Source organism: Tachyglossus aculeatus, chromosome 8 (genome assembly GCF_015852505.1).
Source record: "Tachyglossus aculeatus isolate mTacAcu1 chromosome 8, mTacAcu1.pri, whole genome shotgun sequence".
Lineage (NCBI taxonomy): Eukaryota > Metazoa > Chordata > Mammalia > Monotremata > Tachyglossidae > Tachyglossus > Tachyglossus aculeatus.
Genome location: NC_052073.1, coordinates 38,946,522 through 38,966,754, shown reverse-complemented (window position 1 = coordinate 38,966,754; position 20,233 = coordinate 38,946,522). Strand labels below are relative to the sequence as shown.

At 47.8% G+C, this 20,233-nt stretch overlaps 1 protein-coding gene across 1 annotated transcript in view; it reads right to left on the bottom strand.

Moving 5' to 3' along the window:
- Positions 1-20,233, bottom strand: part of SAMHD1 (SAM and HD domain containing deoxynucleoside triphosphate triphosphohydrolase 1) — a 71,708-nt gene that overhangs the window by 2,616 nt on the left and 48,859 nt on the right. Inside the window, exons 11-15 of the mRNA XM_038750237.1 lie at positions 18,454-18,572; positions 15,722-15,861; positions 12,078-12,173; positions 8,102-8,206; positions 5,067-5,204 (exon numbers count right to left, since the gene is read on the bottom strand). Coding sequence (XP_038606165.1) covers positions 5,067-5,204; positions 8,102-8,206; positions 12,078-12,173; positions 15,722-15,861; positions 18,454-18,572 — 598 coding nt within the window. The remainder of the gene's footprint in view (positions 1-5,066; positions 5,205-8,101; positions 8,207-12,077; positions 12,174-15,721; positions 15,862-18,453; positions 18,573-20,233) is intronic.

The following is a 20,233-nucleotide window of genomic DNA, read 5'->3' as shown; positions in this document are numbered from 1 at the left end:
TATTCTTCCATTCATTCAGTCCTATTTATTGAGCACTTACTGCGTGCAGAGCACTGTACTAAGCATCTGGGAGAGTACGATATAACAATAAACAGTCACATTCCCTGCCCTGTCCCGGCCCAGCTGATGGCCCCGGCTGCTCTGTCCAGGCCGGATCACTCCTAGGGGGTGGGGGTGGCTTCTCCTTTCATTCATTTATTCTTTCATTCATTCAGTCCTACTTATTGAGCACTTACTGCGTGCAGAGCACTGTATTAAGTGCCTGGGAGAGTACAATATAACAATAAACAGTCACATTCCCTGTACCATCCTGGCCCAGCTGATGGTCCCGGCCGCTCTGTCCAGATAGGCTCACTCCTAGGGGATGGGGGTGGCTTCTCCTTTCATTCATTTATTCTTTCATTCATTCAATCCTACTTATTGAGCACTTACTGCGTGCAGAGTACTGTACTAAGCGCCTGGGAGAGATGATATAACAATAAACAGTCACATTCCCTGCCCTGTCCCGGCCCAGCTGATGGCCCCGGCGGCCGCTCTGTCCAGACAGGCTCACTCCTAGGGGATGGGGGTGGCTTCTCCTTTCATTCATTTATTCTTTCATTCATTCAATCCTATGTATTGAGCACTTCCTGCGTGCAGAGCACTGTACTAAGCACCTGGGAGAGTACGATATAACAATAAACAATTACATTCCCCGCCCTGTCCTGGCCCAGCTGATGGCCCCGGCTGCTCTGTCCAGACGGACTCACTCCTAGGGGGTGGGGGTGGCTTCTCCTTTCATTCATTTATTCTTTCATTCATTCAATCCTACTTATTGAGCACTTACTGCGTGCAGAGCACTGTACTAAGCGCCTGGGAGAGATGATATAACAATAAACAGTCACATTCCCTGCCCTGTCCTGGCCCAGATGGTGGCTCCAGCCACTCTGTCTAGACGGGCTCACTCCTAGAGGGTGGGTTCTCCTTTCATTCATTTATTCTTTCATTCATTCAATCCTACTTATTAAGCACTTACTGCGTGCAGAGCACTGTATTAAGCGCCTGGGAGAGTACTATATAACAATAAACAGTCACATTCCCTGCCCTGTCCTAGCTGATGGCCCCCGCCGCACTGTACATTCATTCATTCATTTATTCAATCGTATTTATTGAGCGCTTACTGTGTGCAGAGCACTGTACTAAACGCTTGGGAAGTCCAAGTTGGCAACGTATAGAGACGGTCCCTACCCAACAGCGGGCTCACAGTCTAGAAGGGGGAGACAGACAACAAAACAAAACATATTCACAAAATAAAATAAATAGAATAAATATATACAAGTAAAATAAATAAATAAGTCCAGACGGGCTCACTCCTAGGGGGTGGGGTCTCCATTCATTCATTCATTCTTTCAATCCTACTTATTGAGCACTTACTGCGGGCAGAGCACTGTACTAAGCACCTGGGAGAGTACGATATCATCATCATCATCAATCGTATTTATTGAGCGCTTACTATGTGCAGAGCACTGTACTAAGCGCTTGGGATTTAACACTAAACAGTCACATTCCCTGCCCGCAAAGAGCTGACAGTCTGGGGTCGGGTTGGGGGGGGGGGGGGGGGATTTCGTTGGTTTGGACTCTCCCAAGGACTCAGTCCAGTGCTCTGCACATAGTAAGCGCTCGATGAAGGTCTGTCGCGTTTGGGGAGGGAGGGCGTCCCAGGCCAGGGGCGGGATGTGGGCGAGCGGCGCGACAGCCCCCCGCAGCACGGGAGCTGCATCAGTCGCGATAATAATAATAATAATAATGATGGCATTTATTAAGTGCTTACTATGTGCAAAGCACTGTTCTAAGCGCTGGGGAGGTTACAAGGAGATCAGGTGGTCCCACGGGGGGCTCACAGTCTTAATTTCCATTTTACAGAGGAGGGAGCTGAGGCACAGAGAAGCTAAGTGACTTGCCCGGTCACACAGTTGACAATTGGCAGAGTCAGGATTCAAACCCACGACCCCGGACTCCAAAGCCCGTGCTCTTTTCCACTGAGCCACGCTGCTTCTCGGATGAGGACACGAGGGATGAGGACAGTGGTACGAGGTTGGGGTGGCGGGATTGGGAAAAGGAGAGAAGTACAGACGCAAGGAGGCAGACAGGCAGAGAATCGGCCGCTCAGTGGTAATTCCCGAGCGCTTACTGCGTGCAGAGCACTGTACTACGCACTTGGGAGAGTACGATGATCCTGAGCGCTTAGTACAGTGCTCTGCACACAGTAAGGGCTCAATAAATACGGCTGAATGAATGAATGAATCCTGTATGTCTAGCGGTCAGGCAGGCCCCCTTTGCGTGGCTCAGTGGAGAGAGCCCGGGCTTTGGAGCCAGAGGTCATGGGTGCAAATCCCGGCTCCGCCCATTGTCAGCTGGGTGACTGTGGGCAAGTCGCTTCACTTCTCTGGGCCTCAGTTCCCTCATCTGGAAAATGGGGATGAAGACTGGGAGCCCCCCCGTGGGACACCTGATCACCGTGTAACCTCCCCAGCGCTTAGAACAGTGCTTTGCTCCTCCAGGAGGCCTTCCCAGACTGAGCCCCTTCCTTCCTCTCCCCCTCGTCCCCCTCTCCATCCCCCCATCTTACCTCCTTCCCTTCCTCACAGCACCTGGATATATGTATATATGGTTGTACATATTTATTACTCTATTTATTTATTTTACTTGTACATTTCTATCCTATTTATCTTATTTTGTTGGTATGTTTGGTTCTGTTCTCTGTCTCCCCCTTTTAGACTGTGAGCCCACTGTTGGGTAGGGACTGTCTCTATGTGTTGCCAATTTGTACTTCCCAAGCGCTTAGTACAGTGCTCTGCACATAGTAAGCGCTCAATAAATACGATTGATTGATTGATTGAACATAGTAAGCGCTTAATAAATGCCATTATTATTAGAGAAGCAGCGTGGCTCAGTGGAAAGAGCCCGGGCTTTGGAGTCAGAGGTCATGGGTTCAAATCCTGCCTCTGCCAACTGTCAGCTGTGTGACTTTGGGCGAGTCACTTCACTTCTCTGGGCCTCAGTGACCTCACCTGTAAAATGGGGATGAAGACTGTAAGACCCCTGTGGGACACCTGATCACCCTGTAACTTCCCCAGCACTTAGAACAGTGCTTTGCACATAGTAAGCGCTTAATAAATGCCATCATTATTATTAGTAGTAGTGTTAGAAGGCTCTCAGACCACCAACACCGCTGCTGGGATCGGTTCGGGGAGGGAAGATTCGCGGAGGGCAGGGAATGTGTCTGTTCACTGTTGTACTGGACTCTCCCAAGCGCTTAGTACAGTGCTCGGCACACAGTCAGAGCTCCATCAATACGACGGAAGGAGTACATTCATGAATGAATGGTTTCAAATCCCGGCTCCACCAATTGTCAGCTGTGTGACCTTGGGTAAGTCACTTCACTTCTCTGTGCCTCAGTTACCTCATCTGTCAAATGGGGATGAAGACTGTGAGCCCCTCGTGGGACAACCTGATCACCTTGTATCCTCCCCAGAGCTTAGTCCAGTGCTCTGCACACAGTAAGCGCTCAATAAATACGACTGAATGAATGAATGAGCCCGGTGATGGTTTTGAGAAGCGGCGTCGCCCAGCAGGTACAACCCGGGCCTGGGATTCAGAAGGACCTGGGTTCTCATCCCGGCTCCGGCTGGGTGACCTTGGACAAGTCATTTCATCATCATCATCAATCGTATTTATTGAGCGCTTACTGTGTGCAGAGCACTGTACTAAGCGCTTGGGAAGTCCAAGTTGGCAACATATAAAGACAGTCCCTACCCAACAGTGGGCTCACAGTCTAAAAGCCTCTCCAGGCTTTGGTTCCCTCATCTCAAAAACGGGAGCCCCAGATGGGATGGGGACTGCGGCCAACCTGATTAGCTTGGATCTACCCCAGCGCTTAGTACAGTGCCGGGCACCTAATAAGCGCTTAACAAAACTGAGAAGCAGCGTGGCTCAGTGGAAAGAGCCCGGGCTTGGGAGTCATAGGCCATGGGTTCTAATCCCGGCTCCGTCACTTGTCAGCTGGGTGACTTTGGGCGAGTCACTTCACTTCTCTCTGCCTCAGTTATCACATCTGTAAAATGGGGATTAAGACTGTGAGCCCCACGTGGGACAACCTGATTACCTTGTATTCCCCCCACCACAAGCGCTTAGAACAGTGCTTGGCACATAGTAAGTGCTTAACGAATACCATTAAAATTAAACAAATGCCGCTATTATTATTTTTGGGTGGAGCCTAGGCCTGAGAGTCTGGTGTCAACTGGTCACGGCTCTTAATAATAATAATAATTATGTTGGCATTTGTTAAGCGCTTACTATGTGCAAAGCACTGTTCTAAGCGCTTGGGGGGCTCTTGTCTGTCGTATGACCTTGGGCAAGTCACCTAGCTTCTCTATGCCTCAGTTGTTTCATCTGCAAAATGGTGATTAAGATTGGGGGCTCCATGGTGGGACGCAGACTGGGTCCAACCAGCTTGGATCTACCTCGGCGCTTAGTACAGTGTCGGGCACATAATAAGCGCTTAACAAAACTGAGAAGCAGCGTGGCTTGGCGGAAAGAACCCGGGCTTGGGAGTCAGAGGTCGTGGGTTCAAATCCCGACTCCGCCACTTGTCAGCTGTGTGACTTTGGGCGAGTCGCTTCACTTCCCTGGGCCTCGTTTACCTCACCTGTATAATGGGGATGAAGCCCACGTGGGACAACCTGATTACCTTGTATTCCCCCCCAACCACAAATGCTTAGAACAGTGCTTGGCACATAGTAAGCGCTTAACAAATACCATTAAAATAAACCAAATGCCACTATTATTATTTTTGGGTGGCGCCTAGGCCTGAGAATATGGCGTCAGCTGGTCACGGCTGCTTGCCTGTCGTATGACCTTGGGCAAGTCACCTACCTTCTCTATGCCTCAGTTGTTTCATCTGCAAAATGGTGATTAAGATTGCGGGCTCCATGGTGGGACGCAGACTGGGTCCAATTAGCTTGGATCTACCTCGGTGCTTAGTACAGTGTCGGGCACATAGTGAGCGCTGAATAAATACCACATACCTGTGGCTTGGTGAAGTTATTCTTCATACACCACTCGACAAAATGGTGCCTGGCGGCAAACAGGCTCTCGTCGTCGGTCTTCTTGCAGTAGACGCGGATGAGCTGTTCGGCAAATCTCTCCGGCAGGAACTGGGACACCTGGAGTATCAATCAATCAATCGTATTTATTAATCATCATCATCAATCGTATTTATCGAGCACTTACTGTGTGCAGGGCACTGTACTAAGCGCTTGGGAAGTCCAAGTTGGCAACATAGAGAGACGGTCCCTACCCTACAGTGGGCTCACAGTCTAAAAGACTGGGAAAGAGAGAGGGAGACAGGGTGGCGTTCACGCATCCATTCAATCGCATTTACTGAGCGCTTATTCATTCATTCATTCACTCCATCCTATTTCTGGAGTGCTTACTGCGGGTGGGAGCACCGTACCACGAGCTTGGAGAGTCAAATTCGGCAACCGATAGGGACAAACCCTATCCGACAAAGGGCTCACAGCAAAGCACTGTACTGAGTGCTCGGAGAGTACAACAGGAACAATAAACATTCGTTCATTCAATCGCATTTATTCAATCAATCAATCAATCGTATTTACTGAGCGCTTACTGTGTGCAAGGCACTGTACTAAGCGCTTGGGAAGTCCAAGTTGGCAACATAGAGAGACGGTCCCTACCCTACAGTGGGCTCACAGTCTAAAAGACTGGGAAAGAGAGAGGGAGACAGGGTGGCTTTCACGCATCCATTCAATCGCATTTACTGAGCGCTTATTCATTCATTCATTCACTCCATCCTATTTCTGGAGTGCTTACTGCGTGTGGGAGCACCGTACCACGAGCTTGGAGAGTCAAATTCGGCAACCGATAGGGACAATCCCTACCCGACAAAGGGCTCACAGCAAAGCACTGTACTGAGTGCTCGGAGAGTACAACAGGAACAATAAACATTCGTTCATTCAATCGCATTTATTCAATCAATCAATCAATCGTATTTACTGAGCGCTTACTGTGTGCAGGGCACTGTACTAAGCGCTTGGGAAGTCCAAGTTGGCAACATATAGAGACGGTCCCTCGCCAACAGTGGGCTCACAGTCTAAAAGACTGGGAAAGAGAGAGGGAGACAGGGTCGCTTTCACGCATCCATTCAATCGCATTTACTGAGCACTTATTCATTCATTCATTCACTCCATCATTCATTCACTCCATCCTATTTCTGGAGTGCTTACTGCGGGCGGGAGCACCGTACCACGAGCTTGGAAAGTCAAATTCGGCAACCGATAGGGACAATCCCTACCCGACAAAGGGCTCACAGCAAAGCACTGTACTGAGCGCTCGGAGAGTACAACAGGAAAAATAAATATTCATTCATTCAATCGTATTTATTCAATCAATCAATCAATCGTATTTATTGAGCGCTTACTGTGTGCAGGGCAATGTACTAAGCGCTTGGGAAGTCCAAGTTGGCAACATATAGAGACGGTCCCTACCCTACAGTGGGCTCACAGTCTAAAAGACTGGGAAAGAGAGAGGGAGACAGGGTGGCGTTCACGCATCCATTCAATCGCATTTACTGAGCGCTTATTCATTCATTCATTCACTCCATCCTATTTCTGGAGTGCTTACTGCGGGTGGGAGCACCGTACCACGAGCTTGGAGAGTCAAATTCGGCAACCGATAGGGACAAACCCTATCCGACAAAGGGCTCACAGCAAAGCACTGTACTGAGTGCTCGGAGAGTACAACAGGAACAATAAACATTCGTTCATTCAATCGCATTTATTCAATCAATCAATCAATCGTATTTACTGAGCGCTTACTGTGTGCAAGGCACTGTACTAAGCGCTTGGGAAGTCCAAGTTGGCAACATAGAGAGACGGTCCCTCGCCAACAGTGGGCTCACAGTCTAAAAGACTGGGAAAGAGAGAGGGAGACAGGGTGGCGTTCACGCATCCATTCAATCGCGTTTACTGAGCGCTTATTCATTCATTCATTCACTCCATCCTATTTCTGGAGTGCTTACTGCGGGTGGGAGCACCGTACCACGAGCTTGGAGAGTCAAATTCGGCAACCGATAGGGACAAACCCTATCCGACAAAGGGCTCACAGCAAAGCACTGTACTGAGTGCTCAGAGAGTACAACAGGAACAATAAACATTATATTGTATTTATTCAATCAATCAATCGTATTTATTGAGCGCTTACTGTGTGCAGGGCACTGTACTAAGCGCTTGGGAAGTCCAAGTTGGCAACATATAGAGACAGTCCCTACCCAACAGTGGGCTCGCTTACTGTGTGCGGAGCGCTGTACTAAGCGCTTGGGAAGTACACGTTGGCGACATATAGAGACGGTCCCTTATGTTGGTCTCCCCCCTTCTAGACTGTGAGCCCGTCGTGGGCAAGGATTGTCTCTCTTTGTTGCTGAACTGTACCTTCCGAGTGCTCAGTACAGTGCCCTGCACACAGCAAGCGCTCAATAAATACGATGGAAGGAAGGAATGAATTCCCCACCCACCATCAGTTTACAGCCCAGAGACGAGTCTAGCCTCACGGCCTCGAGCCCCAAATGTGGGACCATCTTGAGGACGGCCCTACCAGGGCCCCGGTTTCACGTTTATCGACCGGTGCTATTTATTGAGCGCTGACTGTGCGCAGAGCACTGTACTAAGCGCTTGGGAGAGGACAATCCCACCGAGTTGGTAGGTGCCATCCCGGCCCGTGAGTTTGCGCACCCAACTGATCAAAACTATTCTATTTATTTTCATTTCTTATTATGTTTTGTCTTGTGTCCCCCCCTTCTAGACTGCGAGCCCGTTGTTGGGTCGGGACCGTCTCTATATGTTGCCGACTTGGACTTCCCAAGCGCTTAGTACAGTGCTCTGCACACAGTAAGCACTCAATAAATATTATTATTATATGTGTGTATGTTTGTACAGATTTATTACTCTATTTATTTTACCTGTCACATATAGGGTGGTGCTTAACGGGCACCACAATCATTATTATTAGGGCGCTTCCCAAGTACCCTACGAGTGACGACTCTTACCTGGTCTTTGGTGATGATGATGGCTTGGCTCTCGTTGCTCTTGCAGTAGAAGCGGACTTTGTCGATGGGATTTTCGTCTTTCATGCCGTAATCCATGTTGATAACCTGGGCGGGGAGAACGGCTCTTTATGGGCGGGGGCGTGCTCTCCTCTCCCAGGCGCTTAGTACAGTGCTCTGCACACGTTCATTCATTTATTCAGTCGCATTTACTGAGCCCTTACTATGTGCAGAGCACTCTACGAAGCGCTTGGAGAGCAGTGAGTGCTCAATGAATACCGCTGAGGGAGAATCAATCAATCGCGTTTATTGAGCGCTTACTGTGTGCAGAGCACTGTACTAAGCGCTTGGGAAGTATAAGTTGGCAACATATAGAGACAGTCCCTACCCAACAGTGGGCTCACAGTCTAAAAAAATAGGCCGCACTCCCCGGAGGCCCTCAGGGTTCTTCCCGCAAGCCAACTTGTACTTCCCAAGCGCTTAGTACAGTGCTCTGCACACAGTAAGCGCTCAATAAATACGATTGATGATGATGATGAAGCCCAGTTCCCCATGGAAATCAGATCCCCCACCACCGCCTCATTCATTCATTCATTCAATTGTATTTATTGAGCGCTTACTGTGTGCAGAACACTGTACTAAGCGCTTGGGAAGTACAAGTTGGCAACATCTAGAGACGGTCCCTACCCAACAGCGGGCTCACGTTCTAGAAGGGGGAGACGGACAACGAAACAAAACATGTGGACGGGTGTCAAGTTGTCAGAATCAACAGAAATAAAGCCAGATGCACATCACGAACAAAATAAATAGACAACAAAACAAAATGTGGACGGGTGTCAAGTCGTCAGAATCAACAGAAATAAAGCTAGATGCACATCGTTCACAAAATAAATAGACAACAAAACAAAACATGTGGACGGGTGTCAAGTCGTCAGAATCAATAGAAATAAAGCTAGATGCACATCGTTAACAAAATAAATAGACAACAAAACAAAACATGTGGACGGGTGTCATCAGAATCAATAGAAATAGAGCTAGATGGACATCGTTAACAAAATAAATAGACAACAAAACAAAACATGTGGACGGGTGTCAAGTCGTCAGAATCAATAGAAATAAAGCTAGATGGACTTCGTTAACAAAATAAATAGAATAGTAAATATGTACAAGTCAAAAAGAGTAATCAATCTGTCCAAACATATATATACAGGGGCTGTGGGGAGGGGAAGGAGGTAGGGCGGAGGGGATGGGGAGGAGGAGAGGAAAAGGGGGCTCAGTGTGGGAAGGCCTCTTGGAGGAGGTGAGCTCTCAGTAGGGCTTTGAAGGGGGGAATCAATCAATCAATCAATCGTATTTATTGAGTGTTTACTGTGTGCAGAGCACTGGACTAAGTGCTTGGGAAATACAAGTTGGCAACACATAGAGACGGTCCCTAACTAACAGTGGGCTCACAGTCTAGAAGGGGGAGACAGGGAACAAAACCAAACATACTAACAAAATAAAATAAAATAGAATAGATATGCACAAATAAGAGTAATAAATATGTACAAACATATATACATACATACAAGTGCTGTGGGGAAGGGAAGGAGGTAAGACGGAGGGGATGGAGAGGGGGATGAGGGGGAGAGGAAGGAGGGGGCTGAGTGTGGGAAGGCCTCCTGGAGGAGGTGAGCTCTCAGTAGGGCCTTGAAGGGAGGAAGAGAGCGAGGTTGGCGGATGTTTGGAGGGATTGGGGGCATTCCAGGCCTGGGGGATGACGTGGGCCGGGGGTCGACGGCGGGATGGGCGAGGACGAGCCCCGGTGAGGAGGTGAGCGGCGGCAGAGGAGCGGAGGGTGCGGGCTGGGCTGGAGAAGGACAGAAGGGAGGGGAGGGAGGACGGGGGCCAGGGGATGGACAGTCTTGAAGCCCAGGGTGAGGAGTTTCTGCCTGATGCGTAGGTTGACTCGTAGCCACCGGAGATTTTTGAGAAGGGGAGTGACCTGCCCAGAGCGTTTCTGCACAGAGATGATCCGGGCAGCGGCGTGAAGTATAGACTGAAGCGGGGAGAGACGGGAGGATGGCAGATTGGAGAGGAGGCCGATGCAGTCATCCAGGCGGGACAGGATGAGAGATTGAACCGGCAGGGTAGCCGTTTGGATGGGGAGGAAAGGGCGGATCTCGGCGATGTCGCGGAGGTGAGAGCGGCAGGTTTTGGTGACGGATCGGATGTGAGGGGTGAATGAGAGAGCGGAGTCGAGGGTGACACCCAGGTTGCGGGCTTGATAGATGGGAAGGAATTGGCGAGTTAAGGCAGCATAAGATTTCTCTGAACATTCTTTAGCAAACAGCTCTGCCGCTTGTCTGCTGTGTGACCGTGGGCAAGTCACTTCACTTCTCTGGCCTCAGTTGCCCCATCTGTAGAATGGGGACGAAGACGGCGAGCCCCACGTGGGACAGGGACTGTGGCCAACCTGATTAGCTTGGATCTACGCCAGCACTTAGTACAGTGCCTGGAACACAGTAAGCGCTTAAATACCACAATTATTAATATTATTGTTACTATATTTGTGGAATGCCCACCCCAGGGGGGAGTGGGGTGAGAGAAATCAATCAATCAATCGTATTTATTGAACGCTTACTGTATGCAGAGCACTGTACTAAGCACTTGGGAAGTACAAGTTGGCAACATATAGAGACAGTCCCTACCCAACAGTGGGCTCACAGTCTAAAAAGGGGAGACAGAGAACAAAACCAAACATACTAATAAAATAAAATAAATAGATAAAATAAAAAGAGAGAGAGAGTGTGTGTGGGTGTATATGTGGTGGTCTCTGGTGATTAATAATGATGATAATTGAGGTATTTGGGAAGCACATAACCTGTGCTAAGCTCTGGGATAGAAGCAGTGTGGCTCAGTGGAAAGAATATGGGCTTTGGAGTCAGAGGTCATGGGTTCAAATTCCCACTCCACCGAAAGTCAGCTGTGTGACATTGGGCAAGTCACTTCACTTCTCTGGGCCTCAGTTCCCTCATCTGTAAAATGGGGATGAAGACCGTGAGCCCCACGTGGGACAACCTGATCACCTCGTGGCTCAGCGGAAAGAGCCCGGGCTTTGGAGTCAGAAGTCATGGGTTCGAATCCCGGCTCCACCACTTGTCAGCTGTATGACCTTGGGCAAGTCACTTCACTTCTCTGGGCCTCAGTGACCTCATCTGGAAAATGGGGATGAAGACTGTGAGCCCCCCGTGGGACAACCTGAACACCTTGTAGCCTCCCTAGCGCTTAGAACAGTGCTTTGCACATAGTAAGCACTTAATACATGCCGTCATTATTATTATCACCTTGCATCCCCCAGCGCTTAGAACAGTGCTTTGCACATAGTAAGCGCTTAATAAATACCGCCATTATTATTATCACCTTGCATCCCCCAGCGCTTAGAACAGTGCTTTGCACATAGTAAGCACGCTTAATAAATGCCGTCATCATTATTATTATCACCTTGCATCCCCCAGCGATTAGAACAGTGCTTTGCACATAGTAAGCACGCTTAATAAATGCCGTCATCATTATCATTATCACCTTGCATCCCCCAGCGCTTAGAACAGTGCTTTGCACATAGTAAGCGCTTAATAAATGCCGTCATTATTATCACCTTGCATCCCCCAGTGCTCAGAATAGTGCTTTGCACATAGTAAGTGCTTAATAAATGCCGTCATTATTATTATCACCTTGCATCCCCCAGCGATTAGAACAGTGCTTTGCACATAGTAAGCGCTTACCAAATACCATCATCATTATTATTATTATTATTATTATTACTATTTAAAATCTTCAGGTGGGACACACTCCCCGTCCCACCTGGGGGGCTCCAGTCTAAGTAAGGGGAAGGACAGGGATGGGATCCCCAATTGGGAAATGGGAGGCCCAGAGACGGGAAGCGACTTGCCCACGGTCGCCCAGCAGGGAAGGGGGTTTTACGGGCGAGGCTACTTACGTCCACTATGAAGTCCTCCGCCGTCAGTTTCGCCTTCAAGTCGATGCCGGTCGGAGAAGACGCGGCGACTTCCCTCCGGAGTTTATCGTACTCCTCCTGGGGGACCAACGGGTGGCACGCCCATCACCCGCAACCCCCGCAGCCCGGACCGCGTGGGTCATCATCACCATCATCAATTGTATTTATTGAGCGCTTACTGTGCGCAGAGCACTGTACTAAGCGCTTGGGAAGTACAAATTGGCAACATATAGAGACAGTCCCTACCCAACAGTGGGCTCACGGTCCCGGGGATGGGCACCCTCCCGCCCGCTCCTGGGAGGACCCCACGTCCGCCCGAGTCGGGAGCAAGGAGGGTTTTCCGAGCCTGAGCTGATGTCCCGGCGAAGGGGTTGGACGCGCTATAATAATGATCGCATTTATCTATTTATATTATATCTTTATTTATATTATATTATTATATATTATATTATATAATTATAATATTATACTATATTATACTATTATATATCACATATATTATTTATTTATATTATATCTTTATAATATATTTATTTTATATAATTATTATATTTATATCTATTATATTTATTTATAATAATGATCACCCTACTGAGAGCTCCCCTCCTCCAGGAGGCCTTCCCAGACTGAGCCCCTTCCTTCCTCTCCCCCTCGTCCCCCTCTCCATCCCCCCTGCATCTTACCTTCTTCCCTTCCCCACTGCACCTGTATATATATATATATATATATACATACATATATATATATATATATATATATATATATGTTCGTACATATTTATTACTCTATTTTACTTGTACATATCTATTCTATTTATTTTATTTTGTTAGTATGTTTGGTTTTGTTGTCTGTCTCCCCCTTTCAGACTGTGAGCCCACTGTTGGGTAGGGACCGTCTCTATATGTTGCCAACTTGGACTTCCCAAGCGCTTAGTACAGTGCTCTGCACACAGTAAGCGCTCAAGAAATACAAGTCATCATGATTTATTAAGCGCTTACTATGCGCAAAGGCACTGTTCTAAGCGCTGAGGAGGTTACGAGGTGATGAGATTGTCCCACGGGGGGCTCACAGCCTTAATCCCCATTTGACAGATGAGAGAACTGAGGCCCAGAGAAGTGAAGTGACTTGCACTACAGGCTTTGTTCTAGTGCCGCCTAATAACAACAATAAAGTCGGTATTTGTTAAGCGCTTACTATGTGCCAAGCCCTGTTCTAAGCGCTGGGGGGGATACAAGGTAATCAAGGTTGTCCCACGTGGGGCTCACAGTCTTAGGGGAAGCAGCATGGCTCAGTGGAAAGAGCCCGGGCTTTGGAGTCGGAGGTCATGGGTTCAAATCCCGGCTCCACCAACTGTCAGCTGGGTGACTTTGGGCAAGCCACTTGACTTCTCTGGGCCTCAGTTCCCTCATCTGTCAAATGGGGATGAAGACTGTGAGCCCCCCGTGGGACAACCTGATCACCTTGTAACCACCCCAGCGCTTAGAACGGTGCTTTGCACATAGTAAGCGCTTAATAAATGCTATTATTATTATTATTAATCCCCATTTTCCAGATGAGGGAACTGAGGCCCAGAGAAGTGCTCAAGTCATGCGGCCTGACAAGTGGCGGAGCCGGGACCCATGACGTCTGACTCCCAAGCCCGTGCTCTTTCCATTGAGCTACGCGCTAAGCGCTTAGTACAGTGCTCTGCACACAGTAAGCGCTCGATAAATACGACTGAATGAACATCCTGGTTAGGCACAAAAGGGAAAACCGAGGCTTCCCCGGCCCCCTCTAAACTATGATAATAATAATAATGACGGCATGGAATGTACCTATTGCTATATTGTACTCTCACAAGCACTTAATACAGTGCTTTGCACAGTAATAATAATAATTCATTCATTCAATCGTATTTATTGAGCGCTTACTGTGTGCAGAGCACTGTACTAAGCGCTTGGGAAGTCCAAGTTGGCAACATATAGAGATGGTCCCTACCCAACAGTAGGCTCACAGTCTAGAAGATATTAATGATGGCATTTATTAAGCGCTTACTATGTGCAAAGCACTGTTCTAAGCGCTGGGGAGGCTACAGAGTGATCAGGTTGTCCCACGTGGGGCTCACAGTCAATCCCCATTTTCCAGATGAGGTAACCGAGGCCCAGAGAAGTGAAGTGACTCGCCCAAAGTCACCCAGCTGACAATTGGCAGAGCCGGGATCTGAACCCATGACCTCTGACTCCAAAGCCCGGGCTCTTTCCACTGAGCCACGCTGCTTCGAGTACAGTGCTCTGCACACAGTAAGCGCTCAATAAATACGACCGAATGAACATCCTGGTTAGGCACAAAAGGGAAAAACCGAGGGTGCGGTCGGGAGAAACAGGGACGGACCACCCACACCAGGCTATCACCTCCCTGTGGGTAAGAAATGTACCTATTGCTATATTGTACTCTCCCAAGCGTTTAATACAGTGCTTTGCACACCGTACCTCGTTCTCGCCTGTCCCGCCATCGACCCCCGGCCCACGTCCTCCCCCGGGCCTGGAATGCCCCCAATCCCTCTGCCCATCCGCCAAGCTGGCTCTCTTCCTCCCTTCAAGGCCCTACTGAGAGCTCACCTCCTCCAGGAGGCCTTCCCACACTCAGCCCCTTCCTTCCTCTCCCCCTCATCCCCCTCTCCATCCCCCCATCTTACCTCCTTCCCTTCCCCACAGCACCTGTATATATGTTTGTACATATTTATTACTCTATTTATTTATTTTACTTGTACATATCTATTTTATTTATTTTATTTTGTTAGTATGTTTGGTTTTGTTCTCTGTCTCCCCCTTTTAGACTGTGAGCCTACTGTTGGGTAGGGACTGTCTCTATATGGTGCCAACTTGGACTTCCCAAGCGCTTAGTACAGTGCTCTGCACACAGTAAGCGCTCAATAAATACGATTGATGATGATGCTGCTGCACACATTAAGCACTCAATAAACACGACTGAGTACATGAAAGCACTCAGAGAAGAGAAGCAGCGTGGCTCAGTGGAAAGAGCCCGGGCTATAGACCGTCTATAGACGGCTATAGACCGTCTCTGTATGTTGCCAACTTGTACTTCCCAAGCGCTTAGTACAGTGCTCTGCACACAGTAAGCGCTCAATAAACACGATCGATTGATTGATTGATTGAAGTGACTTGCCCAAAGTCACACAGCTGGAAGTTGGCGGAGCTGGGATTTGAACCCATGACATCTGACTCCGGAGCCTGGGCACCTTCCACTGAGCCACGCTGGATATCTGTAGCATGGCTCAGCGGAAAGAGCCTGGGATTTGGAGTCAGAGGTTAGGGGTTCGAATTCCGGCTCCGCCACGTCTGCTGTGTGACCTTGGGCAAGTCACTTCACTTCTCTGAGCCTCAGTTCCCTCATCTGTCGAATGGGGATTAAGACTGTGAGCCCCACGTGGGACAACCTGATCACTTTGCATCCCCCCCGAGCACTTAGAACAGTGCTTTGCACATAGTAAGCGCTTAACAAATGCCAACATTATTATTATTATTATGATGATGATGATGATGATTATTATTATTAAGCAGCTACCCAGCCCTCCTGCGATCCCCCCGCCCCAGATGTGGCCGGAGCGGCCCGCCCACCCTACTCACGGGCCAGATCTTCCTGTCGTGGGACGGCTGCGTCTCGCCCACGTACTTGTACAGCTCCCGGCGTTCCACTTTGTGCAGGATCTCCTGGGCCTCCGCCAGGTTGGGATCCGAGGAGTGCAAGATCTCCAGAAAGATGTGATCTGCCCAATCAAACAATCAATCAGTCAATCAATCGTATTTATTGAGCGCTTACTGTGTGCAGAGCACTGGACTAAGCGCTTGGGAAGTCCAAGTTGGCAACATATAGAGACAGTCCCTACCCCACAGTGGGCTCACAGTCTAAAAGGGGAGCCCGGGCCCCCGAGGCCGGGAAATCGAGCCATCCGTCTTCCCGCTCCCGGAGGGGCCCGTGAGCTCGCTGGGGGCGGGGAACGCGGCTCCCACCCCGGTTGTGTTGTCCGGCCCCAAGCGCTTGGCCCAGTGCTCCGCACACAGTCAGCGCTCAATAAATTATTGTGGTAATAATAATAAAGTGGCATTCATTAAGCGCTTACTATGTGCAAAGCACCGTTCTAAGAGCTGGGGAGGTTAATTATACTATACTATACATACTATATATGTACAGTAAGCACTCAATAATAATAATAATAATGGCATTTATTAAGAGCTTACTATGTGCAAAGCACTGTTCTAAGCACTGGGGAGGTTACAAGGTGATCAGGGTGTCCCGTACGGGGCTCACAGTCTTCATCCCCATTTTAATTAATTAATGATGGCATTTATTAAGTGCTTACTATGTGCAAAGCACCATTCTAAGCGATGGGGAGGTTACAAGGTGATCAGGGTGTCCCATGGCGGGCTCACACTCTTCATCCCCATTTTAATTAATTAATGATGGCATTTATTAAGTGCTTACTATGTGCAAAGCACCGTTCTAAGCGCCGGGGAGGTTACAAGGTGATCAGGGTGTCCCACGGGGGGCTCACAGTCGTCATCCCCATTTTAATTAATTAATGATGGCATTTATTAAGCGCTTACTATGTGCAAAGCACCGTTCTAAGTGCCGGGGAGGTTCCAAGGTGATCAGGGTGTCCCACGGGGGGCTCACAGTCGTCACCCCCATTTTAATTAATTAATGATGGCATTTATTAAGTGCTTACTATGTGCAAAGCACCGTTCTAAGTGCCGGGGAGGTTACAAGGTGATCAGGGTGTCCCACGGGGGGCTCACAGTCTTCATCCCCATTTTAATTAATTAATGATGGCATTTATTAAGCACTTACTAGGTGCAAAGCACTGTTCTAAGCGCTGGGGAGGTTCCAAGGTGATCAGGGTGTACCACAGGGGCTCACAGTCTTCATTCCCATTTTAATTAATTAATGATGGCATTTATTAAGCGCTTACTATGTGCAAAGCACTGTTCTAAGCGCTGGGGAGGTTACAAGGTGATCAGGGTGTCCCACAGGGGGCTCACAGTCGTCATCCCCATTTTAATTAATTAATGATGGCATTTATTAAGCGCTTACTATGTGCAAAGCACCGTTCTAAGCGATGGGGAGGTTACAAGGTGATCAGGGCGTCCCACAGGGGGCTCACAGTCGTCATCCCCATTTTAATTAATGATGGCATTTATTAAGCGCTTACTATGTGCAAAGCACCGTTCTAAGCGCTGGGGAGGCTACAAGGTGATCAGGGTGTCCCATGGGGGGCTCACAGTCTTCATCCCCATTTTAATTAATTAATGATGGCATTTATTAAGCGCTTACTATGTGCAAAGCACCGTTCTAAGCGATGGGGAGGTTACAAGGTGATCAGGGTGTCCCATACGGGGCTCACAGTCTTCATCCCCATTTTACAGCTGAGGTCACTGAGGCACAGAGAAGTGAAGTGACTTGCCCAAAGTCACACAGCTGACAACTGGCGGAGCCGGGATTTGAACCCATGACCTCTGACTCCAAAGCCCGGGCTTTTCCCACTGAGCCACGCTGCTTCGCTATGTGCCAGGCACTGTACTAAGCGCAGGGATGGATGTGATCTAATCAGGGCGGATGCAGCCCCAATCCCGCACGGGGCTCCCAGTCTCAATCCCAATTTTACGGATGATGCCCAGAGAAGGGGAGCGACTTGCCCAAGGCCACACAGCAGACGTGGCGGCGCCGGGATGAGAACCCAGGACCTTCCGACTCCCAGGCCCGGGCTTGGCTCAGTGGAAAGAGCCCGGGCTTTGGAGTCAGAGGTCACGGGTTCGAATCCCAGCTCCGCCAGTTGTCAGCTGGGTGACTTTGGGCCAGTCGCTTCCCTTCTCTGGGCCTCAGTTCCCTCATCTGTCAAATGGGGATCATCATCATCATCATCAATTTATTGAGCGCTTACTATGTGCAGAGCACTGTACTAAGCGCTTGGGAAGTACAAATTGGCAACATATAGAGACAGTCCCTACCCAACAGTGGGCTCACAGTCTAAAAGGGGGAGACAGAGAACAAAACCAAACATACCAACAAAATAAAATATATAGAATAGATAGGTACAAGTAAAATAAGTAAATAAATAGAGTAATAAATATGTACAAACATATATACATATATACAGGTGCTGTGGGGAAGGGAAGGAGGTAAGATGGGGGGGATGGACAGGGGGACGAGGGGGAGAGGAAGGAAGGGGATGAAGACTGTGATCACCCTGTAACCTCCCCAAGTGCTTAGAACAGGGCTTTGCACATAGTAAGAGCTTAATAAATGCCATTATTATTATTATTATTATTATTATTCCGGCCGATCGAAGGGCCTCGCTCACCGGTCAGCTTGGTATAGGCTTCCATGTCGTCGATGGCGGTGGAGATCCGGAACGTTTCCTGGCCCTTGGCCCCGCGGATCTGCACAAAGGGGTCCGCTTTGAGGAAGGCGTCGGTGATCCTGTGGAGGATCCAGAAATCCACCGTGTTAACTGAGCGCTACAGCGTGGCTCGGTGGAAAGAGCCCGGGCTTTGGAGTCGGGGGTCATGGGTTCAAATCCCGGCTCCGCCACTTGTCGGCTGGGTGGCTTGGGGCGAGTCACTTCACTTCTGCGGGCCTCAGTTCCCTCGTCTGGAAAATGGGGATGAAGACTGGGAGCCCCACGTGGGACAGCCTGATCACCTTGTATCTACCCCAGCGCTTAGAACAGTGCTTGGCACATAGTAAGCGCTTGACAAACACCAACATTATTATTATTATTATGCCCACAGCACTGGATTAAGTGCCAGGGAGAGGACAAGAGAACGAGAGTTGGTAGCCACGTGTCCTGCCCACAAGGAGCTGACGGTCTAGAGGGGGGAGACAATACTAATAATGACGATAATAATAATGACATTTGTTAAGCACTTACTATGTGCCCAGCCCTGTTCTAAGCACTGGGGGAGAGATAAAGTAACTGAGTTGTCCCACGGGGGGCTCACAGTCTTAATCCCCACCTAACAGATGATGGAACTGAGGCACAAAGAAGTCAAGTGACTTGCCCGAAGTCACAAAGCTGGCAAAAACAATAATAATAAGATTAGAATAAATTCAATAAATGAATATGATTTAATAATATCAATATACTATCTATATATATATCAATATATTCAATAAATATGAATGAATGATTGAATGAATGAAAGTCACCCAGCTGACAACTGGCAGAGCCGGGGTTTGAACTCATGACCCTCTGACTCTTTCCACTGAGCCACGGTGCTTCTCTATAAATATGATAATAAATAAATAAATAGGATTGAATGAATAAATTCAATAAACGAATATGATTTAATAATATCAATATACTATCTATATATATCAATATATCAATATAATATCAATATATATCAATATATATATTCAATAAATATGAATGAATGAATGAAAGTCACCCAGCTGACAACTGGCAGAGCCGGGGTTTGAACTCATGACCCTCTGACTCTTTCCACTGAGCCACGGTGCTTCTCTATAAATATGATAATAAATAAATAAATAGGATTGAATGAATAAATAAATTCAATAAATGAATATGACAATAATATCATTATACTATCTATATATATCAATATATTCAATAAATATGAACGAATGATTGAATGAATGAAAGTCACCCAGCTGACAACTGGCAGAGCTGGGGTTTGAACTCATGACCCTCTGACTCTTTCCACTGAGTCACGGTGCTTCTCTATAAATATGATAATAAATAAATAAATAGGATTGAATGAATAAATTCAATAAATGAAAATGATTTAATAATATCAATATACTATCTCTCTCTATATATCAAAATATAGCAATATAATATCAATATATATCAATATAGTCAATAAATATGAACGAATGACTGAATGAATGAAAGTCACCCAGCTGACAACTGGCAGAGCCGGGGTTTGAACTCATGACCCTCTGACTCTTTCCACTGAGCCACGGTGCTTCTCTATAAATAGGATAATAAATAAACAAATAGGATTGAATGAATAAATAAATTCAATAAATTCAGAGATGTGAAGTGAATTCAATAAATGAAAATGATTTAATAATATCAATATCCTATCTATATATATCAATATATATCAATATAA